This window comes from Saimiri boliviensis, chromosome 21, assembly GCF_048565385.1.
Source record: "Saimiri boliviensis isolate mSaiBol1 chromosome 21, mSaiBol1.pri, whole genome shotgun sequence".
In the NCBI taxonomy this organism is placed as follows: Eukaryota; Metazoa; Chordata; class Mammalia; order Primates; family Cebidae; genus Saimiri; species Saimiri boliviensis.
Window position 1 is genome coordinate 1,787,161 of NC_133469.1, and position 26,743 is coordinate 1,813,903.

The window sequence follows — 26,743 nt, forward strand, 5'->3', positions numbered from 1 at the left end:
CCACAGGGCGGCGGAGAGGAAGCGAGAGCTTGGGCGAGAGGTCACGGCCGGTGCAGGGGTAAGCGGGGACCCCACAGCCCAGGGATGGGGCGCAGGCACAGGTGAGTCATCAGCAGGGCTGCGCGCAAGCCTCTCCGCCCGGCGCCCCTGCAGGGCCCCGGCTGCCCGCACGTCTGAGGCCCCCATGTCCGCTTGCTGTTGGTCTGTCTCTGCATGCTGGGGTGCATATGGGGTGGCCTCCGCTGCGCCCTTCTTTTCAGGGAGACCAAGGACTCAGGCAAGCAGAATGATAAGAACCACAAACAGGGAACGCGGACCGGAGTGGAAGAAAGCAGCAGGCGCGTGGCCTTGTGTAAACCCATCCCAGGACCCAGCGCGAACAATGGTCTCCGAGCCCTCGTAACCACGGAGTCAGCTGGGAGAATCGACTCCTTCCCGAGCCGAGCGGCAGCTGCGAGGCGGGGTCGCCATCGTTTATTTTGAGACAGGGTCCCGCCCTCTTCCCCGGGCTGGAGCGCAGCGCCTGGATCGCAGCTCCCTGCAGCAGACCTCCCCGGCTGGTGCAACCCTTCCGTTCCCGCTTCGGCTTCCCAAGCAGTTGGGACTATGGGCGCAGGCCTGCCTGCCCAGCTAATTTTTTCCCCAGTATTTTGTAGAGATGGAGTCTTTCTGTGTCGCCCAGGCTGATCTTCAACTCCTGGGCTTAAGCAATCCTCCTGCCTTGGCTTCCCAAAGTCCTGGGATTACAGGCATGAACCACCATGCTCAGCGGGGAGGGTTGCAATTTTAGAGATTTTTTTTTTTTTTTTGAGACGGGGTTTCGCTCTTGTTACCCAGGCTGGAGTGCAATGGCGCGATCTCGGCTCACCGCAACCTCCGCCTTCTGGGTTCAGGCAATTCTCCTGCCTCAGCCTCCTGAGTAGCTGGGATTACAGGCACGCGCCACCATGCCCAGCTAACTTTTTGTATTTTTAGTAGAGACGCGGTTTCACCATGTTGACCAGGATGGTCTCGATCTCTTGACCTCGTGATCCACCCACCTCGGCCTCCCAAAGTGCTGGGATTACAGGCGTGAGCCACCGCGCCCGGCTGAGGTGACTTCTTAATGCTGCATTTTAAGAGAATTTGTTCCTGGGAAAGGCTGTGTGTGCAAGACAAACCCCCGCCTCCCACTCCTGTTTGCTGACCCAATTCCTCTCCGCGCAGAGGTTCAGAAGCATCTCCCGGCCCTCACTGGCTTCATCTCAAGAACAAAACTACAGTAAGCACCTTTTCCACGCACCACTGCCTGAGCCCTCGGCCCAGCCTCTGCCAGTTTCAACCGGGTCCTTGGATTGTCGTTATCACCATTCTCTTTTTTAATCAATAGATCCCAAACGTGTTTTGTTAAACAAATATTAACTCACATCTTTCCTATACGAAGCACCCATGCAAAGTGATCACATAAGAAAACACGAAACCCCAAAGATAAATGGACCAAGAACACGCATGCTCCACTCAGACACACATCTAGGCACTCAGGCAGGGGGATGGGTCCGCCGGATGGGACTGGCCACCTGCCCTGTGGCTCAGGGAGCCTGCCCGGCAGGAGTCAGCCCCCGGCCAGTGTCCTCTCTGAGACACTGTGGGTGCTGGGCCCTAAATGCACAGATGGAAATCTCCGGAGGGGGTCCCAGTTGTAATGTCTTTTAGGCTGACTGAGGCGCCTTGATGCTCTGGCAGCCCCCGTGACCACCCCCCAAACCTCCCGAGGACCTTCCGGAATTAGAAAACCTGAAGCAGCTGGAGTATCATGGAAAACGGAAGGACGATCAACCCTGCGGCACCTAACTAACCTGAGACCCTCTGTTGTTTCTTATCCCGCCTCAGTTGACAAGGTCTTGGGACTCTGCAGCTGACCTCGACCAACCTCGTGACTCCAGAACCTACGACCCCCTCCCAGCTTGCCAAAAACCGCCCTAAAGTCACTTCTGTAACTTTCCACTGTTTACCCCAAACTTATAAAACCAACTCCTATGCCACTGCCCTCCGCTGACTCCTTTCGGACTTAGCCTGCCCGCAGCCGGGTGAATAAACAGCCATGTTGCTCACGCAAAGCCTGTTTTGGGGGGGTCTCTTCATGCAGAGCGCGTGTTTTAACACCCGTGAGGCCTGGGGTTGGACAGTGCTGAACCCCTTCTGGGTGAAGAAGTTCAGCTCTGGGGAAACCCGCGTTCACACTGGGGGGTTAGAGGCTGCGTTTCACTCACCCTCCGTGTGAAATGGGAATGGAACTCCCTGGGAGGGTTTTAGAAGAGGGAATGACCTCACAGCCACTGGCCAAGTCCCGACCCCAGCCTGGAGCAGCCTCTCCCAGGGTAGGAAGTTTGCTGTTTTTTTCTGAGACAGGATCTCGCTCTGTTGCCCAGGCGGAGTACAATGGCACAATCACAGCTCACCGCAAGCCCTGCCTTCCTGGGCACAAGTGATTCTCCCACCTCAGCGCCCCATGTAGCTGGGACCACAGGCACGTGCCACCACGCCCAGCTCATGTTTGCATGTTTTGTAGAGATGGGGTATCACTATGGTGCTCAGGCTGGTCTTGAACTCCAGGGCTCAAGCGATCCACCTGCCTCAGCCTCCGACGGGCGTGAGCACCGTGCCTCCCCCCAATGTGTGAATTTCCTACAGACATTGCTACAAATGTATCTGTTACATCACCAACCCCATATTCAAAGTCCCTATGTTGAAGGTCAAATCCCCTAAGTGACTGTACAGGCGATAAGGCGTACAGAAGGCCACAGGGGAGGACCCTCCTTACCAAGAGGAAGGGACAGCAGACAGCTCTCTTGTTCCCTCTGCACAAGGGGAGGAAACGCCATGTGGGAGGGGAGCCGCCTGCAAGCCAGGAAGAGAGGCCCCAGCACACAGCAGCGCGATGGCACCTTCACCTTGAACTTCAGCCGGCAGAACAGTGAGAAAATAAGTCTGTTACTGAAGCCCGTCTGTGGAATCTTGTCACAGCAGCCTCCCCTCCCGGAGACTGACCTGCACATCCTCAGCTCCCCTCTTCCTAGCTCTGTTCTCCTCCCCACTTTCCCCCTCCCCTCCTGTCCCTTCCCCTTTCCTCTCTAGGCACAAGCTCTGCCATGGCTAGAGGTGGTGGGACAGGAAGATGAGAGGAGGTGGGGGCAGCCTTTGAGACCCATCAGAGAGGCCTGGGGATGGAGGCGGCTGGGAGAGGAGCAGAGGAGGGAGTGGGCCCAGAGCCCCACAATTGTAGGAAAACTCCAGCCTCCTTGCTCGGCTCAGCAGACCCCCCAGCCCCGGCCCATCCACAGAGGCCCTCCCTGCCTCTCATCTCCTGGGCACTCCAGCTGGCTACACAGCAGCCCCACCCCCAGTGCCGGGTCCCCGCACACGCCGCCCCCATCCCCGCTCCTCCTGCTCTACCGCAGCAGCCTCTCCTGAGATGCAACCCAGGGCCCTGCCCTCCGAAGGCCTCCTGGACCGCATGGTCCTCACGTGGCCCTGCTCTCCGTCCCCGGCAGCCTCTGGCCCTGAACCTGCACCCTGGAGCCCGGCCTGACAAGGATCTGGAGAGCATCACATCGCAGCTGATAGAACGGAGGCTCCGACGGCCCCACCCAGGCAGATACCGGGGGTCTCTGTGGAAGGATGAGGTCTGGAGAACGGCCCCTCCCCTGGGAGGGAACCCCGGGGCAGCTGTGCCTGTCCCCCGACTCCCTGCAGGGCTAGCCCCGACCTCTGTCACACCCTTATTTGCTGCTGATGGCCACAGTGGAGGGCAACCAGGCCAACACCAGCGGGCACCGTCTGTGTCCACCACACACTCCTGTGGACACAGTGTGGTGAAGACAAGGCTGCCCAGACACCCCGACACAAGGCCAGAGCACGGAAGAGCGGGGGCACGGAGGCGGGGGGGGCATGGAGGCGGGGGGGCACGGAGGCGGGGGGGCACGGAGGCGGGGGGGCACGGAGGCGGGGGGGCACGGAGGCGGGGAGCACGGAGGCGGGGGGGCACGGAGGCGGGGGGGCACGGAGGCGGGGAGCACGGAGGCGGGGGGGCACGGAGGCGGGGAGCACGGAGGCGGGGGGGCACGGAGGCGGGGGGGCACGGAGGCGGGGGGGCACGGAGGCGGGGGGCACGGAGGCGGGGGGGCACGGAGGCGGGGGGGCACGGAGGCGGGGGGGCACGGAGGCGGGGGGGCACGGAGGCGGGGGGCACGGAGGCGGGGGGCACGGAGGCGGGGGGCACGGAGGCGGGGGGCACGGAGGCGGGGGGGCACAGGCCTGGCGGGCACCTGCTTCTGCCTCTGCCTCACTCTGTGGCCCTCGGGCATGGCTACTGCCTCTGCTGCCCCTGCTGGAATCCCCAGTTCTAGCCATTCTCATTTCTGGGCCTCCAAAGTAATTCATCAAATGTATTTGTCTCCACAGATATTCAAGGTTTAATATTCTGTATTTGTTTCTAATTTAGGTATTACAAAATTCTGAACTTGCTACACGGAATATGACATTGCTAACGGAAGATCGTTTATTAAAAAAAGACTAGAGGGCCGGGCTTGGTGGCTGACACCTGTAATCCCAGCACTTTGGGAGGCTGAGGCGGGTGGATCATGAGGTCGGGAGATCGAGACCATCCTGGTCAACATGGTGAAACCCCGTCTCTACTAAAAATACAAAAAATTAGCAGGGTTTGGTGGCATGTGTCTGTAATCCCAGCTACTTGGGAGACTGAGGCAGGAGAATCGCCTGAACCTGGGGGGCAGAGAATGCAGTGAGCCGAGATCGCGCCACTGCCCTCCAGCCTGGGCAACAAAGTGAGACTCCGTCTCAAAAAAAACAAAAAAAAAATTAGAAATTTTAAAATTTCCAGCACAGGTAGGCACTCAAATATTTGTTGAATGAGTGAATATAAGGATGATAGAATATAATAAATTCCATTTGGGATCAGATTATTTGACTAGCTCAAATTCATGATGAATGCAGTTTGTGAAAAAGTGTTACTCAGGCCGGGCACGGTGGCTCACGCCTGTAATCCCAGCACTTTGGGAGGCCGAGGCGGGTAGATCACGAGGTCAAAAGATCGAGACCATCCTGGCCAACATGCCCAGCTAATGTTTTGTGTTTTTAGTAGAGACGGGGTTTCACCATGTTGACCAGGATGGTCTCAATCTCTTGACCTCGTGATCCACCCACCTCGGCCTCCCAAAGTGCTGGGATTACAGGCGTGAGCCACTGCGCCCGGCGAGACCACATTTTTGAGAACCACTCTTGTAGACTAACTATAAATTGTAGAAGTCTAGAAACAAAGCTTAGTTTGGTCTGGGATAAGCAGCATACAGGCTTGGGAGGCTGAGGCAGGCAGATCACAAGGTCAGGAGTTCGAGAGCAGCCTGGCCAACATGGTAAAACCCCGTCTCTACTAAAGATGGAAAAAAAATTAGCCGGGCATGGTGGCACGTGCCTGTAAGCCCAGCTACGTGGGAGGCTGAGGCGGGAGAATCACCTGAACTAAGGAGGCAGAGGTTGCAATGAGCCAGAAAAAAAAAAAAAAAAAAAAAAAAAGCACACAAGTTTTGGAGAAAATCATAAAAAATCCAACCCATGATTCCAGCCTAGTGTGGAATTCAGGTAACAAGCAATACAGTGACATAACATAATCCTCGGTTTTCATGATTTCAAGTCATAGCCAAGTACTGAGGGAAAAGTTCAGCTTCTACCCAGACACCAGGTCAAAAGAAAAAAGTTCAGTTTCATTTGCAAGGCTTGTGGAGGCCAGGTGATTCTAGAAAAACAGGATTTAAGGCCAGGCGGTGGCTCAAGCCTGTAATCCCAGCACTTTGGGAGGCTGAGGCAGGTGGATCACGAGGTCAAGAGATCGAGACCATCCTGGTCAACATGGTGAAACACCGTCTCTACTAAAAATACAAAAATTAGCTGGGCATGGTGGCGCGTGTCTGTAATCCCAGCTACTCAGGAGGCTGAGGCAGGAGAATTGCCTGAACCCAGGAGGCGGAGGTTGCGGTGAGCCGAGATCGCGCCATTACACTCCAGCCTGGGTAACAAGAGCGAAACTCCTCCTCAAAAAAAAAAAAACAAAAACAAAAACAAAAAACAAAAAAAAAAAACAGGATTTAGTGATTAACCCCATGAGAGTGGAGTTATTTACATTCATTTTCTCTCCCCAGTCACTTAGCATTTAGTTTTACTTTAGAAGGACTTTGTATTTGTTTTAAACTTGTAAAAAGCATTGAGTTCTTATTGAATTGAAAGCTTTTTTTTTTTTTATGAGACAGTCTGTCGCCAGGCTGGAGTGCAGTGGTGCGATCTCGGCTCACTGCAACCTCCACCTCCCGGGGTTTAAGCAATTCTCCTGCCTCAGCCTCCCGAGTAGCTGGAACTACAGACATGTGTCACCACACCAAGCTAATTTTTGTATTTTTTAGTAGACACAGGGTTTCCCCATGTTGGCCAGGCTGGCCTCGATCTCTTCACCTTGTGATCCACCCGCCTTGGCTTCCCAAAGTGCTGGAATTACAGGTGTGAGCCACTGCACCCAGCCTAAAGCTTTGTTTTTTATTTTTATTTTTTAGGTTTTGCCCTAATGGCAAAGATCAGTAGATCACATAGAAGTTTGTGATTTTTTAATTAATTCACTTTGGTTTAAGAGTGGGGAACACAGGGTTAAGAGAAAAATCAATTCACATTATAGTTGGAAGGACTGAAGCCGTGTCTTCAGAGGAGCCATTTTTTTTTTTTTTTAAGATGGAGTCTCACTCAATATCACCCTGGCTGGAGTGCAGTAGTGCGATCTCGGCTCACTGCAACCTCTGCTGACGGGGGTGAAGCGATTCTCCTGCCTCAGCCTCCTAAGTAGCTAGAATTACAGGCGTCTGCCACAGAGCCCTGCTAATTTTTGTATTTTTAGTAGAGACGAGTTTCACCGTGTTGGCCAGGCTAGTCTTGAACTCCTGACCTCATGATCCACACGCCTCAGCCTCCCAAAGTACTGGGATTACAGGCATGAGCCACCGCACCAGGCCAGAGGAACTAATTTTAAAAGATGAGAGGCTGACAAAACTAACGTGTGACCAACACGTTCTGCCTCAATCTCTAAAATCAAAAGGACACTTAACCATATTCACTGGGCTCCTGACAACAAAGGCCCTTTGCTAAATAAAGAGTAGAGAGAAGAGATGAACAAGGCAGGCTGCAAACGGAAGGAGGCAAGAGAGTCTTAGAACACTCCTGCCTGGGCATGGTGGCTCACGCCTGTAATCCAAGCACTTTGGAAGCCAAGGAAGGTCGGGAGTTCAAGACCAGTCTGACAAACATGGTGAAACCCCGTCTAAAAGAACATTCCAAGGGCTCAGTCCGGGAGAGGTCAGTTCTGAACGACCTTGAGGCTGGAGGAGGTGGCATTTGAGGCTGGCTTGAAGATTCAAGGTGGGCAGCATTCATCCACAGGGGAGCAGGGGAGCAGTGAGGTCGTGGCCAGCGTTAGGAACTCAGAGCAGCTTTCAGGAACACAGGCCGAGTGCGGGGCAGGGCGTGAGGTACTCCGGCTGGGAGCCGACCCCCTCTGGCTGTGATCTGTCATTTCCTCCACCTCTAACTTGCCTGGGGGACTCCTGCCAAGCCAGAGGAGCAGGGCAGGAATAGAGGCAGGTCCTGTGGGAGATGGGCATGGGGAAGGGACTGAGACAGAGCACCCCCGGCTGCTGTTAGAGAATTGTTCAGTCAGTCGGGCGTGGTGGCTCACGCCTATAATCCCAGCACTTCAGATCACCTGAGGTCAGGAGTTTGAAACCAGCCTGCCTAACACAGTGAAACCCTGTCTCTACTAAAAATACAAAATTTAGCCAGGAATGGTGGTGAGCGCCTGTAATCTCAGCTACTCAGGAGGCTGGGGCATGAGAATCACTTGAGCCTCGGAGGCACATGCTGCAGTAAGCCGAGATAGCGCCACCGCACCCTAGCCTGGGCGACAGAGCAAGACTTCATCTCAAAAAAAAAAAAAAAAAAAAAGGAAAGAAAAAAAGTTTTTCAGTCATCACACCTGTTACCCCCCCGTCGCCCAGTCGGTCGGGTCTGCCCAGGTGCTGTGACTCACCTTGCCGGCTCTGAGGAGACGCTTAGTGGTACCGTGTGGGCACAGGCTGGAGTGCTGTGACTGTGTATTCGGCTTTTGCTCTGCTAATCGTCCAGTCCACTGGGGGTCTGTGGCTCCCCAGATTTCCTTCTTGCTGTTTTTGGTTTATGAGACAGAGTCTCCCGCTCTCTCTCCTGGAGTGCAGCGGTGCCAGGTAAGAGGCCCTGGGCTGTGACCCAGTGTCCCTGCAGGCCAGCCCTCCAGCCTTCTCCCACAGCCGGGGCTGAGGGCCCCTCTGCCAGCCGAGACAGCCCATACAACCCCCAACCCTAATGACTGCTCTCTCTACCTCTCCCCCCCCGCCCCGTCCTCCTCCACCTCTGCTTCTCTGCATATGCCTCAGGAGGAGAGGCTTTGGGAGCAGGAGGAGAAGATGCAGGAGGAGGAGCAGAGGCTGCAGGAGCTGCGGCGGAAGGCTGAGCTCTGAGCAGAGCGGGCAGAGGCGCGCTGGCAAATCCCGGAGGCCGTGCGGGCCCCGCTCACCACCATCAGCTGCGCGCCCTCCCAGAACCACGGGCTCCTGGGCAGCTGGCTGAGCTGCAGGGCGGTTTTAAGGGGTTGGTGCATGGCCCCACCTGCGGAGCCCTCAGGGTCTTTGTTCCCCACCTGTGAAATGCGGAGTTGTACCCCTCAGGTGAAATGGTATTTCTGAGGGCACCTGTGAGCCAGAGCCTTGGGCCGATGGCATGGGGTAGGGGAGATGATTTTTCTAACCTGCCTCTACCCTTCCGGGTGCTACGGGAGGCAGAAGGCAGACACCCAGTTCTGGGGTCTCCTGCTGCAGTGGGTGGCCACCAGTGCTTCTCTCTGTCCAGGACAAGGAGAACATGGAGGTCACTGCAGTTGGAGCAGCATGGCAAGAAGGCGCTGCAGAAGCTGGGAGGCCTGAAGGAGACGGTGACCCTGCCCCATCCAAGAAGGGCTGGGGGGCGGGTACCAGTGTCTTGCGAGGGGAGGCGTCAGGTCAGAGGCAGCTCCAGCGTGGGACATAGTGACTCCAGCACCTTCCAGGGCAGTCTTGTGACTGTTTCTTGCTTCCTGCCCTCTGACTTTGAGAGATGGGTAGCCCTGGGTTTCCCCCAGGTCTGAACCTCATCATCCCAACTAGAGGCATAGAGCCGCTCAGTCACAGGGAAAGTGGTAGAAGAGGCTCCTTAGATTCAGCTGGATCTGGGCGTGGGCGCAGGCCCTGCCTGCCAGCAGCAGGTGGGGTCGCCATTCAACTACTTGGCACCTCTAAGTCTCGGTTTCTTTAACTTAAAAAGGAAGTTAGTATGAGGCTTGGTGGTCTGGTCACAAGGTCAGGAATTCGAGACCAGTCCGACCAACACGGTGAAACCCTGTCTCTATTAAAGATACAAAAAATTAGCCAGGTGTGGTGGCACGAATTGGTAATCCCAGCTAATTGGGAGGCTGAGGCAGGGGAATCTCTTGAAACCTGGGAGGTGGAGGTTGCAGTGAACCGAGATGGTGCCATTGTACTCCAGCCTGGGCGGCAGGGCGAGACTCTGCCTTTAAAGAGAAAAAACGGAAGTTAACATCTTCCTTGCAGAGGGGCCGAGGACGAAATGCGATAATACGTGGAAAGCATTAGGAACATGGCCCACTTAGCAGGTGGTGGGTGGCTCCCTGTGTGTTTCCACTAATCTGTGGCCCATGGTGCAAATGGGGAGAAGAAGGGTGTGAGATTTGAGGCCGGGGAAGGAGGCACAGGGCTCTAGGCAAGAGAGGCAGTCACTGAGGTCTGGAGCAAGAGGCCAGGGGTCTGGGCAGGCGAAAGAGCCCTGCAGACCCTTCGCTACCTTATTTATGGGCCCAGGGTCTGGAAGCCAGCCACCACCTGCCCTCATGCCCAGGGTCTTCCTGCAGGTGAAGCTGAAGAGCCAGGGGGCTCAGAGTCTACAGCAGCAGCGAGACCAGTCCCCGGGTCACCTGCAGCAGCACGTGGCCGCCTCTCAGCAGCTGAGCCCCGAGAAGGAGGCGCGGCAGAGGCGGTTACTGCTGCAGGCCCAGCTCGTGGGCCAGCTGCAGCAGCAGGATGCTCGGGCAAGAGTTGCAGGAGACCCAGGGGAGGGGGTTGCTGAGGGCGGGGCCCTGAGGGGATGACCCGGCAGCCTCTCTGCCTTCTCACTCTCTTTCCTGGCCCCTTAGGAGCGCCTGGGAGCTGCCAACCAGCAGAACCAGCAGCTCCAGGCCCTGGTGAGCCTCATGGCTCTCCCTGGGGAAGGTACAGGAGACCGCACAGAGGAAGAGGAGAGAGCCCAGGAGGAAGGGAAGACTATTAGCCACATAGAATTGAGGAGTTGGAGCGACCTTTAGAACAGCTGGTCATTATGCCAACGGGGTGTCCATCCTGGACAAGAGCGAGACTGTCTCAAAAGTAAAATAAGGTAAAAAGATTCCCAGCTCCCCTGTTTGTTGGCTCTATGACTTCACTGTGTCTGTTCTCCATCTATATATAGAAGGGAGAAAAAGTACCTACCTGGTAGGTTTCGGCAGTTCTAGAGCTAATCTATGCAGCGCAGTGGCCAGGAGGCTCAGTGCACCTGCAGTCAACACCAGTGGCCATCATGATTCACCCACAGCTGCAAGTCATCTGGGACTGGGAAGTCCCCAGAATTTGAAGTCCCTGTCCCTAGCAAAATTTCCCTGGGCCAGGTTCTCCTCTCTCAAGAGACTGCTTTTGCTACAGCACAAATAGATGGTAATGGATTATCCCACGGATGACTCTCTCCTGAAGCTGTTCAGCTTGGCTTGCCCCAGGCTCCCTCCCACCAGGCAATAAGGGCTTCAGGAAGGCTGTCCACCTCCTGATCTCAGGTCACTGCAACCTCCACCTGCCAGGTTCAAATGATTCTCCTGCCTCAGTCTCCCGAGTAGCTGGGATTACAGGTGCCCACCACCACATCCAGCTGATTTTTGTATTTCTAGTAGAAACAGGGTTTCACTCTGTTGGCCAGGCTGGTCTCAAACTCCTGACCTCATGATCTGCCCGCCTCTCTCCCCCCACCTTTTTTTTTTTTTTTTTGGTATTTTTAGTAGAGACGGGGTTTCACCATGTTGACCAGGATGGTCTCGATCTCTTGACCTCGTGATCCACCCGCCTCGGCCTCCCAAAGTGCTGGGATTACAGGCGTGAGCCACCGCGCCCAGCCTCCCCCCTTTTTTTTTTGTGGAGACAGGGTCTTGCTCTATCACCCAGGCTGGAGTGCAGTGTCAAAATCACAGCTCACTGCAGCCTTAACCTCCTGGGCTGAAGGGATCCTCCTGCTGCTTCCCCAGTGGCTGGGATTACAGGCACAGGCCACTGCGCCTGGCTGAATTTTTTCTTTTTTGATAGAGGTGGGGTTGAAATCCTCCCGCCCAAGCCTCTCCAGGTGCTAGGATTGCAGGTGTTGAGCCGCTGCACCTGACCCAACGTCCTCATTTTCAGCCAGCGCCTCCCACCTTGCTCCTGTGCTGCAAACAACATCCCAATTCATGACAACTGCACATCAGCCCAAACATGCATTAAATACACGCCCACACATAGCCGCTCGCAATTCAAATGTCCATCAATGTGACACCACAAACCCTGACACCCAATGATGTGCTACAAAAGCTTTCCGAAAAAAGTGTAGGCAACACCCTCTGCTGCAAGTGTTTATTATACTTAGAAGTCTACAAATTTGAGCTTTTAAGAAAGATTCACAAAATATTCAATCAAAACCACATGTTTGGCTTATCAAATTTCAAATATATTTTACTGTGCTGAACAATATATTCTAATGCTGTCTAAAACACAGCTAAATTATTTTTCTTTATTCATTTATACATATTCTGTAATCTTTGAAAAGCAAGGTTTAAAACTATTCACAAAAGTACCCAATTACAGCGATTATTCTGCCATAGGCTGCACTGTTTTCTGTAGCTCTTTCTTCTTACCTCATTCCATTTTAATTCTGTATACCACATCGGTTTATAAATACCCTTAGGGAGTCCTCATCTTACAGCTCTCATCAATTCAAACAGCAAACACCTTGTCACAAGGTAACATCAATTCCCTTGGCAATGTGGAAGCTTACGTTTGTTAAAAGCACTCACTGAAAAATATTTTTAAATTTATAGATCATATAAACAATTTACAAAGAGATGACTTTAAATATTATTTGGAAGTCATCTTAACATGTAGAAACAGAAAAGAAGCAATCCGTCCATAAGACACCAGTCACGTCTGGCCTTGTGTTCTGGCCCCTGGCTCCCTCCTGGAGGAAGCATGCGTGTGTGAATGCTGTGTCTGTAGGCCCGCCCCGCGTCTGCCGATTCTGGCAGCCCTGAGCCCATGTGTGGCATGGACACCTCTCCTCCTCTCCCGGATGAAGGCTCCTGGTTCATGGAGCAGGAGGAGCCGACGTCTCCAGGCCCTCAGTGTTGAAACCAAAGGTTCCAAGAAAATAAAGCAAGGACATACTCAGAGATGCCAAAAGGAGGGCATGGTGGGAACTAACGTGAAACAGAAACCACAGTGAAGCTCCTACTACATCAGAACACAGAATTTCTCAAAAGGAATACTAAGAATCAGAAACATATACCATACGAAAAAGTAGCAAAACAATCTGGTCTTCATCGCCACCTGTGATGTGGTCACTGGTTCATTTAAAGGGGAGTTTCTCCGGGAAATACACATCACGACCTCAGTATTAAGAACCGTAGCGATCCTGAAGAGAGAACCAAGACAGAAGTTGACGAGCATTCAGCATGGACCCCTCACTCCTGCGCCCTGAATGATCAGCACCACTGAAACTGCCAGTGCCCCCAGTGTTGGGCATGTGACATGCACCCTGTCCCCAAGGGTGTGCTCATCTGGAAGCAGCCACCGCTGCCACTACCCAAGGCTGAGGGCAGGTGTGGGCTTCAGAAGCCAACAGGGTTCACATCCTGCCTCGGGCATCCATGTCCACAATCCTGGGATCGGGAGGCAGGGAGCAAGGTGTCTGGGTGGGAGGGTGCTCAGTGGGCCAGAGGCTACTTGCTGAGCCCTCTGGGAAGCAAGTGTGATGGGGAGGGCAGGGGAACATCTGGTGTCTGAAACCCTGAAATTTTGGTTCAGCTGCTAATCTTGCAGAAATGCCCTAATCTTCTGTGCCTCAATTCCTTCACCTGTAAAATGGGGATATAAAAGGTAGTAATCTCTAAAATGGGGTTGACCATCTATAAAATAGGAATGTTATCTATTTGGAGACTGATATGGGCTTAGCTGACCTAAGGGACACGAAAGAGCTCTATGAATTTTTTTTTTTTTTTTTGAGAAGGAGTTTTGCTCTTGTTACCCAGGCTGGAGTACAATGGCGCGATCTCGGCTCACCGCAACCTCCGCCTCCCGGGTTCAAGCAATTCTCCTGCCTCAGCCTCCTGAGTAGCTGGGATTACAGGCATGCGCCACCATGCCCAGTTAATTTTTTTTTTTGTATTTTTAGTAGAGACGGGGTTTCACCATGTTGACCAGGATGGTCTCGATCTCTTGACTTCGTGATCCACCCGCCTCGGCCTCCCAAAGTGCTGGGATTACAGGCTTGCGCCACCGTGCCCGGCAGGCTCTATGAATTTTAACTTCAGGGCCAAATGAAAGGGAAGACTGTGCTAGCCACAGCATGAAAACAGCTATATCCAGAGGCTGGGGGCTGAGGGAACTCTCCAGAAGGGGAGGCACCTGCAACCAGAGCAGCATCTGCCTGCGGACCAGAAACCTCCTTTAAAGGCACCGGAGTCCACAGTGTTTCAGTTCTGCTTCCCCTAGCTGTATTTTACATGAATAGAATCCTTCCTAAATAGCCTGACATAAACAAGAAGGTACAAAGAAACGAGCCATTCCTATAATCAGAAATGGCCTCGGCTGTTATGTGCACACATGCGCCATGCTTGGCTTGTTTTCACTCAACAGAATGTGGTTTTAGAAGAACTTTTTTGTATCTTGCTTTTTCTCTGTAATGTTATTCCATTACATGGAAATGCTCATAACATTACAGAGAAAGAGCAAGATATAAAACCCTATATACAAAGCCTGTAATCCCACCACTTTGGGAGGCCGAGGCGGGTCAAGAGATCACAAGGTCAAGAGATCGAGACCATCCCGGTCAACATGGTGAAACCCCGTCTCTACTAAAAATACAAAAAATTAGCTGGGCATGGTTGTGCATGCCTGTAATCCCAGCTACTCAGGAGGGTGAGGCAGGAGAATTGCCTGAACCCAGGAGGCGGAGGTTGCGGTGAGCCGAGATCGCACCATTGCACTCCAGCCTGGGTAACAAGAGCGAAACTCCATCTCAAAAAAAAAAAAAAACAAAAAACACCTTATATACAATACAATCCCTTTTTAATTTTAAAAACATACGTATATCTTTATCTATGTATAGAAAAAAATCCTTAAAAATCTAGAGGTAAAAATATACCAAAATATTAACAGAGATTATCTCTGTGATGTGGCATTACAGACAATTTCAATTTCCTTCTCAGTACTTCTCTGTTCCAATCTAGGGAAAAACCGGACAGTGATCAGGATAACTCCTATAACAATTCCCCTAGAGCCATACATTAGAAAATGTTAAACAAATATAAAATTGTAATTTCCGGTTTTTCATAATGTCCTGGGTTATATTGTAGCAAACATATAAATCCAATAATATATAATCTAATTTTCCAGCAACTGAAGATTGAAACAAGCCTCACTTTCAAAATGATGACATACCGTCATACTCAGCAAGCACCGTCCCGTTTCACTGACCTGAATGGAAGTCATAACTCCGTTAGCAAAGACGGAGAGCTTCCCAGCGACGGACCTCACTCCCTGCTTGAACTGCGCCATGTCGGGGGCGTTGGGCAGCACGTTGGAGAGGCTGTAGTTCCCTGCACACACAGAACAGACGCTGGCTCATCACTGCCTTGGCCGGGGTTGCGGCAAACCCAGTGCCCGGAGTGCTCGGTGGCTTTAGAGAAGCTGGATCTCTCCCCTCCTGCTGCCTCACAAGGGGCCCAGCAGTGGGATGGAGACTCAGGCCGAAGAGCCAGCCCTGCCACGATCCACATGAGGGACCCCACATGAGAGAATATGCAGTATGGGGGACTTACCACCATGGGTTCAAATCCTGGCACTGCCACTTCCAGACTGTGTGCCTCTAGAGAAGCTCCTTGCTCTCTCTGGGCCCATTTCCTCCAGGTGCTTAACAGCCTGGCAGGTAAGTACCCAGCAACAGGCAGATGGGCCAACACGGGCGGCCTGTTTTGCATCACCTCCTCCCTCTTTTGGCAACAGTACTCCTCCCTTCCTCCAGAACCACCTCTCCCTTTACCCTGTCCACAGGCATGGGCACAAGACCCAGGCCTGACCAATCAGAGCCTTCCTTGGGATTCACTGTTCTCAAATGAGGAGCCACTCGCTTGCTCTGGGGTTACCGGCAGGGACACAGCAAAGCAGCAGCCATCTGTGACTAGACTGCCCTCCCACTCACGTGGGGGTGGAGGTCGCTTGCTACAGTACAAGAGAATGGTGCTCCCTCAGGGAGGCAGGCCAGGTGGGCCATCACTGATGCTGTCTGACTGTGACTCGGGGGCCAAATTCCAGTCTTCCCAGGTACAGAAGTTCACACTTCCACCTTCTTTGCTAGGGCCAGTGTCAGTAGGTTACTCCGGCTTCAGTTTTGGTTGCCCTGACAAAAACACCACCGTAGTTGCTACCAATGTGGGTAAAATTCATCAGAGCTATCACACATAAAGGAGGTCTGCCACACTCCTGGAGCTGTCAGTCAGGGGTTCATCAACTTCTGTGTCCCAACTGTAGTAAGACACGGGAGGGGCTCAGTGAGCTGAACACAAACCCTGCAGGTCCTCAGGGGGCAGCCACACCTGGATACTCCCTAAGCCCCACATGACGCCACCTGCTCCTTACAAAAAACAGAAACCCAACCAGGCACAGCGGCTCACACCTGTAATCCCAGCACTTTGGGAGGCCTAGGCGGGAGGATCACCTGAGGTTAGGAGTTCGAGACCAGCCTGACCAACATGGTGAAACCCCATCTTTACTAAAAAACACAAAAAATTAGCTGGGCATGGTGGCGCACACCTGTAACCCTAGCTACTCGGGAGGCTGAGGCAGGAGAATCACTCGAATCTGGGAGGTAGAGGTGCAGTGAGCCGAGATCGTGCCACCCCACTCCAGCCTGAAACCCTTGGTCAAGTCCCTCTCTTAGAACAAAATAGAACTGACAAGTTACCCTGCCAGGTGTCCCTTGGAAGAGACACTGCATTTGCCCACAGCACTCTTCCCATCCCACCACAGATGCAGGTGCTCCATCTCCACCTCCAGCTGATTGTGTAAAATCTTGTAGGCCTTCACCAATGAGAGTGGAATTTCAACACAGTGATGGGATTGGGGTGCTGTGTCTCCTCTGAGGGCTGCCTGGACAGGCTGGAGGGGCCAGGTGCCCATGGTCAAAGACAGCCCTGGTGTGCTCAGGTTACACAGTGAGCTCCAGGAAGTGACAGCTCAAGCCACCTGCTCAGGAAGAGCGTCCTCGGCTCATGGACTCTCTCCCCGCTATTGGTTCCCAGAACACCCACAGTGCGTACTGAGGACATCGCCACAGACCTGCTTTTCCACGGCTTACCACCTACTGAGAAAGCAGGCCATCGATACCATCAGTGAAGTGTGACCTGCATCATCTGGAGGGGACACAGAGCAAACTCGGGTGGGCAGCTGGGAGGTGGCTGCAGGGGTCCAGGTGTTTGGGGCGGTGGCCAAGCCTGAGCAGGCGGCAGTGGGGATCAGGAGGGATCAGGCTGAGCGTCCTCAGGAGGCAGGTGTTGCGAGGCACACTGACTGACTGGCTAAGGCAGGCTGGGCAGCAGGCGGATTAAAGATGACTTCCAGGTTTCTCCTGAGCAGCCAGGAAGAAGACAGCGGCTCCCCTAAAAGACGGGATGCTGAGCTACACAGGGGTCCGTGGTTGGAACTAACAGACGACTACAAGTGACGTTCGCTGTGCTCAGCGCAGGTGGGCGGGGGTTCTGTTCGTCACAGTAACTTGCAGTCCAAGCCCATGGGGCCACCTCTTAATTCGAGCTTCCTTGGCTACTACCACAGGGAACTAAGCATGGTGATGCACAAAGCCCTTAAGTCTCATGCTGCAGGCGGAAGACATCGCCACTGCAGCCTGGCACTGGCCAGGGGACACGGGAGGCAGTGGGAGGCGTGCTCCAGCCTATGCTGGCCAGGGGGTCATTCATCCTCAAACACCTGCAGGGGGCTTCCTCTGCCAGGCTCTGTCAGGTGCCACGGGCATAGAAATGAGAACTGATGGTCTGCTGGAGGAAAGTCACCGGAAGGTCTTATCCTCGGTGTAAGGCACAAGAGTGCTGCAGGGCGGCCTAAGCAGGCCCCTCTGCAAAAATGGGAGAGAAGGGCATTCTGATCTGGGGGCTCCACAGGCTCAACAAAGCTGGAGCAAGCCACAGCAGTAAATGATGAGAAGTGAGGCTGGAAAGGCCAATGGGAACCACCGCCCTGGAGGTGGGTTTTGGGTGGAGAGCCGTGCTTAGAGCTGACGGCAGGATTTTCAATAAGGATGACTGTGCTTTGAAAGATCCCTGTGGGAAGAGTGAGGAGAGGCTGAGCAGCAGCCAAGACTGGAGGCAGGAGGACCAAGCAGGGGGTTGTGGCCGTGCCTCAGTTCTGGGGACACCCAGGAGAGACGCCGACCATATGGGTCTATGGTGTGACGAGGGAGGTGGAGGGTCCAGGACAACTCCCAGGCTCCTCAAAATCAGTTTGTTTGTTTGTTTGTTTTAAGACAGTCTTGCTCTGTCCCTTAAGCTGGAGTGCAGTGGCACAATCTCAGCTCACTGCAGCCTCAATCTTTCGGGCTCAAGTGATCCTCCTGCCTTAGCCTCCTAACTGGGACTATAGATGTGAGCCATCGCACCTAGCTAATTTTTTTATTTTCTAAATTTTTTGTAGACATGGGATCCCACTATGCTGCCCAGGCTGGTCTGGAACTCCTGGGTTCAAGTGATCCTCCTGCTCTGGCCTCCCAAAATGCTGGGATTACAGGTGTCTATCACTGTGGCCAGCCAAACAAGGAGCTTAATAACAAAAAGTGCTCTAACAGCTGCTTCAGACAGGCGTGGCAGACGCGTTTGCTACATACGTGCCACTCTGGATTTTGACTGAATCTCCATGGGTGGCAATAACCAACTCAGATCACCTGACCGCGGACTGAGTTCAGTGCTCTGGAGGCCAGACTCCTGGACCCTGGGCCGGAGCAAGGAAGGAGACAGTGGTCAAGGGACCCCACGAACAACCAGCCATGTGACCCCCACGATGCACACAAGAAACGAGAGCCTGGAGCGTAGGAACGAAGGGTCTGCAGGTGTCTGCACTCCCACTCACACGTGCTCATTCAAACAGTCAGAACTGGCCTTCTGGGAAGAAATATGCTGAGGGGCAGCTGGGTTTCCAGCTTTTTGTTGTATCCTGGCTCTCACACAGCTCCCTCCGCTCTGTCATCTGGTGTCTGAGTGCCCCACGCCTGCCTGAGGCAGTGCCCAACTGATGGCAGTCCCCCAGCTCTGATGAGCGCGTCCCACGGGTGTGACCACAGGGACGGCGGCGGTGCCAGGTCAGGTTGGCTGCAGGCCTTACATGCGCTTCCCACTCCATCCTTCAGCTACAGCGAAAGAGAGTGCCCGCGAGAATGGCCACAGGGCTCCTGGGCTAGACACACCCCAGAAAACAGCTTACCTCACCAGAAGCATTTAAAATTTAGAAATTAAGGAATACCAAATTGTTTCTTCTTTCTTTCTTTCTTTTTTGATACAAGGTTTGACTCTGTTGCTCAGGCTGGAGTGCAGTCTCACAATCTCAGCTCACTGCAACCTCTGCCTCCTGGACTCAAGCCATTCTCCCACCTCAGCCTCCTGAGTACCTGGGACTACAGGCATGTACCACCATAGCTGCCTCATTTTTGTATTGTTTGTAGAGATGTGCAATGCATCCTCCTCAGCCTCCCACAGTGCTGGATGCTGGATTACAGGGGTGAGCCAGCACACAGAAGTTTCCTTTCCCCTCTCCTCCGCTCTCTTCCTCCCTTCCACTCTTTCTCTCTTTCTTTCTCTATTTTTTTTTTTTTTTTGAGACAGAGTCTCATTCTATTGCCCAGACTGGAGTGCAGTGGTATGATCTCAGCCATTGCAACCTCTGCCTCCTAAATTCAAATGACTCTTGTGCCTCAGCCTCCTGAGTAACTGAGATTACAGGAGCCCGCCACCATGCCAGCTAATTTTTTTTTTTTTTTTTTTTTTTTTTTTGAGATGGGGTCGTGCTCTGTACCAGGCTGGAGTGCAGTGGTACAATCTCAGCTCATTGCAACCTCCGTCTCCCGGGTTCAAGTGATTCTCTTGCCTCAGCCTCCTGAGTAGCTGGGACTGCAGGCACGCGCCGCCACCACTCCTGGCTCACTTTTGTAATTTTAGTAGAGACGGGATTTCACCATGTTGGCCAGAATGGTCTCGATCTCTTGACCTAAATATCCATCCACCTTGGCCTCCCAAAGTGCTGGGATTACAGGCGTGAGCCACCAGGCCCAGCCTAATTTTTGCATTTTTAGAAAGGAAGGGGTTTTACCATGTTAGCCAGGCTGGTCTTGAACTCCCGACCTCAGGTGATCTGCCCCCTCGGCCTCCTCAACTGTTAGGATTATAGGTGTAAGCCACCATTCCTGGCCCAGAACAGTTTCTTAAAACAAGCTTTTGCTTGAATACGAAAGTATTAAAGACAAAAGAAAAAAATTTTATAAAAGAAAACAAGCTTTATGGAGGCAGAACAGATTAAAGCTCTTTGCTGAAATATGATCTAAATAAAAGGTAAATATTTAATAGAAGTTGCTGGTGCCTATAATCCCAGCTACTTGGGAGGTCGAAGAAGGAGGACTGCTCAAGGCCCAGAGTTTGAGCTCAGCTGGGGCAATGCAGTGAGACCCCAGCAGGGGCAGGGGGTGAGGTGAGACCCCAGGAGGGGCAGGGGGGTGAGGTGAGACCCCAGCAGGGGCAGGGGGTGAGGTGAGACCCCAGCAGGGGCAGGGGGGTGAGACCCTAGCAGGGGCAAGGGGGTGAGACCCCAGCAGGGGCAGGGGGTGAGGTGAGACCCCAGCAGGGGCGGGGGGGTGGGGTGAGACCCCAGCAGGGGCAGGGGGTGAGGTGAGACCCCAGCAGGGGCAGGGGGGTGAGACCCCAGCAGGGGTAGGGGGTGAGGTAAGACCCCAGCAGGGGCAGGGGGTGAGGTGAGACCCCAGCAGGGGCAGGGGGGTGAGACCCTAGCAGGGGCAGGGGTGAGGTGAGACCCCAGCAGGGGCAGGGGGTGAGGTGAGACCCCAGGAGGGGCAGGGGGTGAGGTGAGACCCCAGCAGGGGCAGGGGGTGAGGTGAGACCCCAGCAGGGGCAGGGGGTGAGGTGAGATCCCAGCAGGGGCAGGGTGTGGGGCCTCTGGGTGGGCTCTCACCCCAGGGTGCACCTTACAATGACCATGAGGTACCAGGGACCAGGGTTTCTCTGGCACCGGCACAGGGTCAATAACATTTAATGGATCTTTGTTCTCTGAAAGGGAACAGGCAAGTAAACACAGCCTGGCCACAATTTTCATTCAATAACTGGAAAGCCTGCTCTCATTTGATCTCCAAACATTTTTTTTTAAAACAAACAATGCTTCAGAGCAAAATTGCTATTGACTTAAATTCCAAAAACATACATCGCAGGGAGTCGGGGAACTCAACAGTGCAGGTCTCTGGACTGGCCTGCCGGCTGCGCCAGGGTTCCACAAGGTGACCCAGCACTGACCTGTGGGGCAGCAAGGCTAGGATTGCTGGGGGCCTCCAAAGGCGGCCGGAGTGCCTCTCTGCCAGGGTGGCCCTGACAAAAGGCCGGGACGCTGAGAGTTTGGAGACGGGAACACAAGCTGGTGAGCCCCACCTGCCCTCACCAAGACTCACTGCCAGGAAACGCCCAGTCAGCAAGGGACTGACTGGCTGAGGGACGAGCCCCCTCTGCTCGAGTCTGGGGTGAGGCACAGGGTGTGCTCCTGCCTGGAGAGTAGCTCATGGGAACCTGGCCCTGGGTGCCCACCCCTGGACACCCCCACACCCTCACCAGCAGCAGACATGCCAGGACTGGTCCCCTGTGGCCCTGGCCTCTCCTTGGGCTGCCCAGCTCTCTGCCAGCTGCTCTGCCAGCACACACCCTTGGCTCACTTGGGCCCACCTGGCTAGGACGCTCCCTCTGCTCCGGCACAGTGCCTTGGCACTGCCAACTGCACGCCAGGGGCCAGTGTGTCTCTATAACGTCCCCAAACCACATCCCAGAATGTCCCTGACATTCAGGGACACTCAGCCTTCTCTGTTCAGGCTGTTTCTCTTTGGACTCCAAAAACAGTTGTTATCTGTGACTGTAAGGCCAAGTGGTCGCTCAGGTTGGTCACATCATGGCCTTCCTAGAGCCACACCCAGCTCCTCTAGGCCTAGAAATGAGGGGTGCCAAGGGTTCCAGGTCTGGAATGCCTGGCCCCTGAGAGTCCTCCCTCCCCTTGGCTCTCCTGCTGATAAACGGCTTCCCGAAATGACCTCAGAGGACGCTGCCCTTGCCTGTTAACCACAGGGCCCTCTCCTCCCACCTGCGTCCTGGCAGAGGCCTGTGTAGGGCACTCTCGCAAGGCTTCTCTCCGTCTGGGGATGTGGAAGTAGAAGCAGAAGGGCCGGCTCCCTGAGGCCCACCCCTGAGCTCACAGGCTGCCTCATCCTAGGCCATTCCAGCGCTGGGATGACCAGACACCTCTTCGTGGGGGTCTAAACCCTGAAGAGGGATATGGAAGACAGACAATTCCTCTCCCCCTGCTCACTCCCAAAGCTGTGTTCTGTCTTCCTGGAAGATGGACACTGGTAGAGTCATATGCTTCTATCTGCCTCTGCCCAGCACCCTCGGGGCCTGCTGCGTGCTAAACACTCGGTGGCACTTCACCGAGCAGGGGCAGGGGGGTGAGACCCTAGCAGGGGCAGGGGTGAGGTGAGACCCCAGCAGGGGCAGGGGGTGAGGTGAGACCCCAGGAGGGGCAGGGGGTGAGGTGAGACCCCAGCAGGGGCAGGGGTCTCATTGAAGCCTCAAAACAACCTTTTGAGGTGGTTTTATCGACTCACGTTACAGAGGAGGAGACTGAGGCTAAAATCGCCATGACATACTCAAGGCCTCACAGCTAGAGGGTGGTTAGGGTCACACAGGAGCCCAGGACTGTCCACCTCTCAGGCTAAGACACCACGTGGTATTTCATAGCACGTCCACACTCAGCTAGAAAACACTCCATTCTGATAGTGTTTTAGAAGGATGACTTGCCAGGCAACGCTGGGGATGCTCCTTTAATTTCATGACTTAGTCTCCTCACGCGTGAAGCCTGGAATAGTAACTTCTGCTCTATCTGTCTTATGGCCAAGATCAGAGCATCAAATACTGGTTGCTAAAATATCTTGGAAAAGGACACGGTCCTACCTAGACAAGATGTGTTTATACCGTAGACAGACAAAGACCAGTTCTTGTTCAGTGCCCCTACCTGCTGCCTGCTTCCTCTGCTCCTCGAACAGATCAGCCGAGCTTATGGAGGAACTTGCTGAGAGTCTCTCAAGGCGGGCCCTCGTCTCATACTAGAGCAGACGAGGAAAAGGAAACGTTAGGCTCCAAAGATTGTCGGCCGTTCTGCAAAGAGAATTGCTGAAGGGCTGTCAGTGGAAAAGCTCTTTCTCTCTAACAGGTACTGAATGCCACTGCCAAGGCCGGGTCCTGGGGGACAGCACGAAGCTCATGCCCTGCAGGGGAAGCAGGTCACAGGGACAGATGGACACAACACCTCAGCCAAGGTGGCCAGTGCAGAGGAAACGAGAGGGAGGGAGGGAAGGCAGCATCTCTCTCCTCGTGCTGCTTCTAGCCAGCTGTCAGCAGAGGCCTCTCTAAGGGGCCCTTTGCCAAGCCCCCTGACACTATTTTAAAACTGAACTTGAATGTCAACTTTGAGGCCAGGCAGATTTTATGGACTGTGGGAACAGCAAGGGGCAACTCTACTCTCGAAATGATAGTGAAAAGTTATACTTGCAGAAGTCTGAACTTCTGCAAAACACATTCAGCACATTTGAGGAAACCATCGTCCATATAGTCAGAGGCACACGAGCAGTTCAGGGTGAGAGGGAAGACTTGCACCTCCCCACTTCCACTTGAGTCTTACAGCTTAGCAAGGCTCCACTGTGATGAGTTCATTAACATTTTTTTTTTTTCTGGAGACAGTCTCACTCTGTCATCCAGGCTGGAGTGCAGTGGTGTGATCTTGGCTCACTGTAACTTCTGCTTCCCAGATTCAAGCGATTCCCTGCCTCAGCCTCCCAAGCAGCTGGACTATGGGCATGTATCACCATGCCCAGCTAATTTTTGTATGTTTTGTAGAGATGGAGCTTTGTCATGTTGGCCAGGCTGGTCTCAAACTCCTGGCCTCAAGTGGTCCACCTGCCTCAGCCTCCCAAAGTGCTGGGATTACAGGCATGAGCCACAGTGCCTGGCTGAGTCCATTAACATTTCTAAGAAAAGCCAACAACCTGAAAATAAATAGATGCACTCCCCAGAAACATATCTAGCCAGATGCAGTGGCTCATGCCTGTCATCCCAGAATTTTGGGAGCCGAGACAGGCAGATCACCTGAGGTCAGGAGTTCGAGACCAGCCTGGCCAACATGGTGAAACCCCATCTCTACTAAAAAACAAAAATTAGCCAGGTGTGGTGGTGCACGCCTATAGTTGCAGCTACTTGGGAGACAGGCAGGAGAATCGCTTGAACCTGGGAGGTGGAGGTTACGGTGAGCTGAGATTGTGCCACTGCACTCTAGCCTGGCCAACAGAGCAAGATTGTGTCTCAAAAAAAAAAAAAAAAAAAAAAAAGGCCAGACGCAGAGGCTCATGCCTGTAATCCAAGCACTTTGGAGGCCAAGGCGGGCGGATCACCTGAGGTCGGGAGTTCAGGACCAGCCTGACCAACACGGTGAAACCCCGTCTTTATTTAAAAAAAAAAAAAAAAAAAAAGGAACATATCTACGTGCTTCATTTCACTATGGTTAAAAGTTATTAAATCGCCGGGCACGGTGGCTCAAGCCTGTAATCCCAGCACTTTGGGAGGCCGAGGCGGGTGGATCACGAGGTCAAGAGATCAAGACCATCCTGGTCAACATGGTGAAACCCCGTCTCTACTAAAAGTGCAAAAAATTAGCTGGGCATGGTGGCACGTGCCTGTAATCCCAGCTACTCAGGAGGCTGAGGCAGGAGAATTGCCTGAGCCCAAGAGGCGGAGGTTGCGGTGAGCCGGGATCGCGCCATTGCACTCCAGCCTGGGTAACAAGAGCGAAACTCCGTCTAAAAAAAAAAAAAAAATTGTTTGAAATATATTCAAAAGATATTGGATAACGGCTATTCAAAACAGCAAGAGAAGAATAAGAGAACTGTGAGGTACAGTCCTTGTCTTGTAAACACGCCTCTTGCTGAGGCAGCAAGCACGTGATCACTTAGGCAGACCTGGGTTCGAGTTCCAAATCCAGTACCTTCGGGCCAGAGGGCCTCTGGCAGCCTAAGCCCAGCTCACTCAGGATCTCCTCCCCCAATCATGCCCACACCCACCCTTCCTTTCTGCCTTATGGAGCACCCAAAGAAACTCTCTGGACCCTTACATCAGCCTGGGCTTGTCTTCCAAAGTACATATCTGATGAAATGGCCTTGACATTCCCAAACTTCTTCTGGGCCTCATCTGTATTTTCACCTGGCTCATAATCTGGCTTGCGGCGAGCAGTAGGTCTACAGTGAAAAACACCCAAAATCGGTTAAACTCATTTGAGGTGAAGCAAATGTGTTTCATACTCATTTTATTTCTTAAAAAGTCAACAGCAGTAAATTTTGTAAAAGGCCATTTTTAAAAGCCTGAAAATTCTAATGAGAAAAGAAAAATAGCCAAAGAATACAACATTTCCAGGAATTTGTTTAAAATGGGTCTGTTAGGTCACATTTAAGTTCCAATACGTCGCTTCACATTTCAGATCAACTGGTAAACACTGACTACATTGTCTGGAATGTCCAAAGGACACTGCTCTCTCTACGTGATATACCTTGCACAGGATATTAAGTGTCCCAGTTACCTGGGACAATTTCAAGTTACACCTGTTGTCCCAACATATTAATAATGCCCCCTTGTACTCTCAGAAGTTCATAATCACCAAAAACTGGAGACAGTCCTTCAATAGGTGAATGGATAAACTCAGCAATAAGCAGGAATGAACAAAAGAATGAATGAGTCTTGACCAAGTGTACTAAGAAAAGTTAAACCACAGTAGAAAAGGCCAATCACCATGTGACTCTGTTTACAGGACATTCTGGGAAAGGCAAAATTTTAAGGCCAGAAAACAGACCTGGGGTAGCCAGGGGCCGAGGGAAGGGGAAGGGGGGCTGCGAAGGACATGGGGAGAATTTAGGGGTGATGGGAACTGTTCTGCTTCTTGGTTTTGGTGCTAATTACGTGAATGTATGTGCTTGTCAAAACTTGCAGAACTATAGGTTTAAAAAGATGAATTTTGGGCCGGGCGCGGTGGCTCACGCCTGTAATCCCAGCACTTTGGGAGGCCGAGGCGGGTGGATCACGAGGTCGAGAGATCGAGACCATCCTGGTCAACATGGTGAAACCCCGTCTCTACTAAAAATACAAAAAATTAGCTGGGCATGGTGGCGCGTGCCTGTAATCCCAGCTACTCAGGAGGCTGAGGCAGGAGAATTGCCTGAGCCCAGGAGGCGGAGGTTGCGGTGAGCCGAGATCGCGCCATTGCACTCCAGCCTGGGTAACAAGAGTGAAACTCCATCTCAAAAAAAAAAAAAAAAATTGGGGAAAAAGTGAAACCTTCCCGGCCTAGGCCACCCTGACCCATGGATCAGAATCTTCAGGGAAGAGGCCTCCACATACACATTTCTTGCAAGCTCCACAGAGGATTCTGATGTGTACCTCCTATTTAAAATCAGTAATTTAAAATCAACACAGGCCAGGCATGGTGGCTCACATCCAGAATCCCAGCACTTTGGGAGGCCGAGGCAGGTGGATCATTTGAGGTCAGGAGTTCAAGACCAGCCTGGCCAACATGGTGAAACCCTGTCTCTAATAAAAATACAAAAATTAGCTGGGCATGATGGTGCGCCCCTGTAGTCCCAGCTACTCGGGACGCTGAGGCAGGAGAATTGCCTGAACCCAGGAGACGAAGGCTGCATTAAGCCAGGATAGCGCCACTGCACTCCAGCCTGGGCAAAAGAGTGAGACTCCATTTCCAAAAAAAAAAAAAAATCAAAATAATATTCCTGAAATAGTAGAACACAATCATTTACTAGCCTTATGAAAGTTTTGTTTGTTTTTTTTTTTTTGAGGGACAAGGTCTGTTGCCCAAGCTGGAGCACAGTGGTGCGATTATAGCTCACTGTATACAGCTTTGAACTCCCGGGCTCAAGTGATCCTTTG

General features: G+C 53.0%; 1 protein-coding gene across 1 annotated transcript in view; it reads right to left on the reverse strand.

The window, feature by feature from the left end:
- Positions 1-11,773: 11,773 nt before the first annotated feature.
- ARFGAP3 (ARF GTPase activating protein 3) overlaps positions 11,774-26,743 on the reverse strand; it is a 67,910-nt gene continuing 52,940 nt past the window's right edge. The window contains exons 13-16 of the mRNA XM_039462984.2: positions 24,924-25,047; positions 22,776-22,866; positions 14,919-15,040; positions 11,774-12,855 (exon numbers count right to left, since the gene is read on the reverse strand). Coding sequence (XP_039318918.2) covers positions 12,838-12,855; positions 14,919-15,040; positions 22,776-22,866; positions 24,924-25,047 — 355 coding nt within the window. The 3' untranslated portion in view covers positions 11,774-12,837. The remainder of the gene's footprint in view (positions 12,856-14,918; positions 15,041-22,775; positions 22,867-24,923; positions 25,048-26,743) is intronic.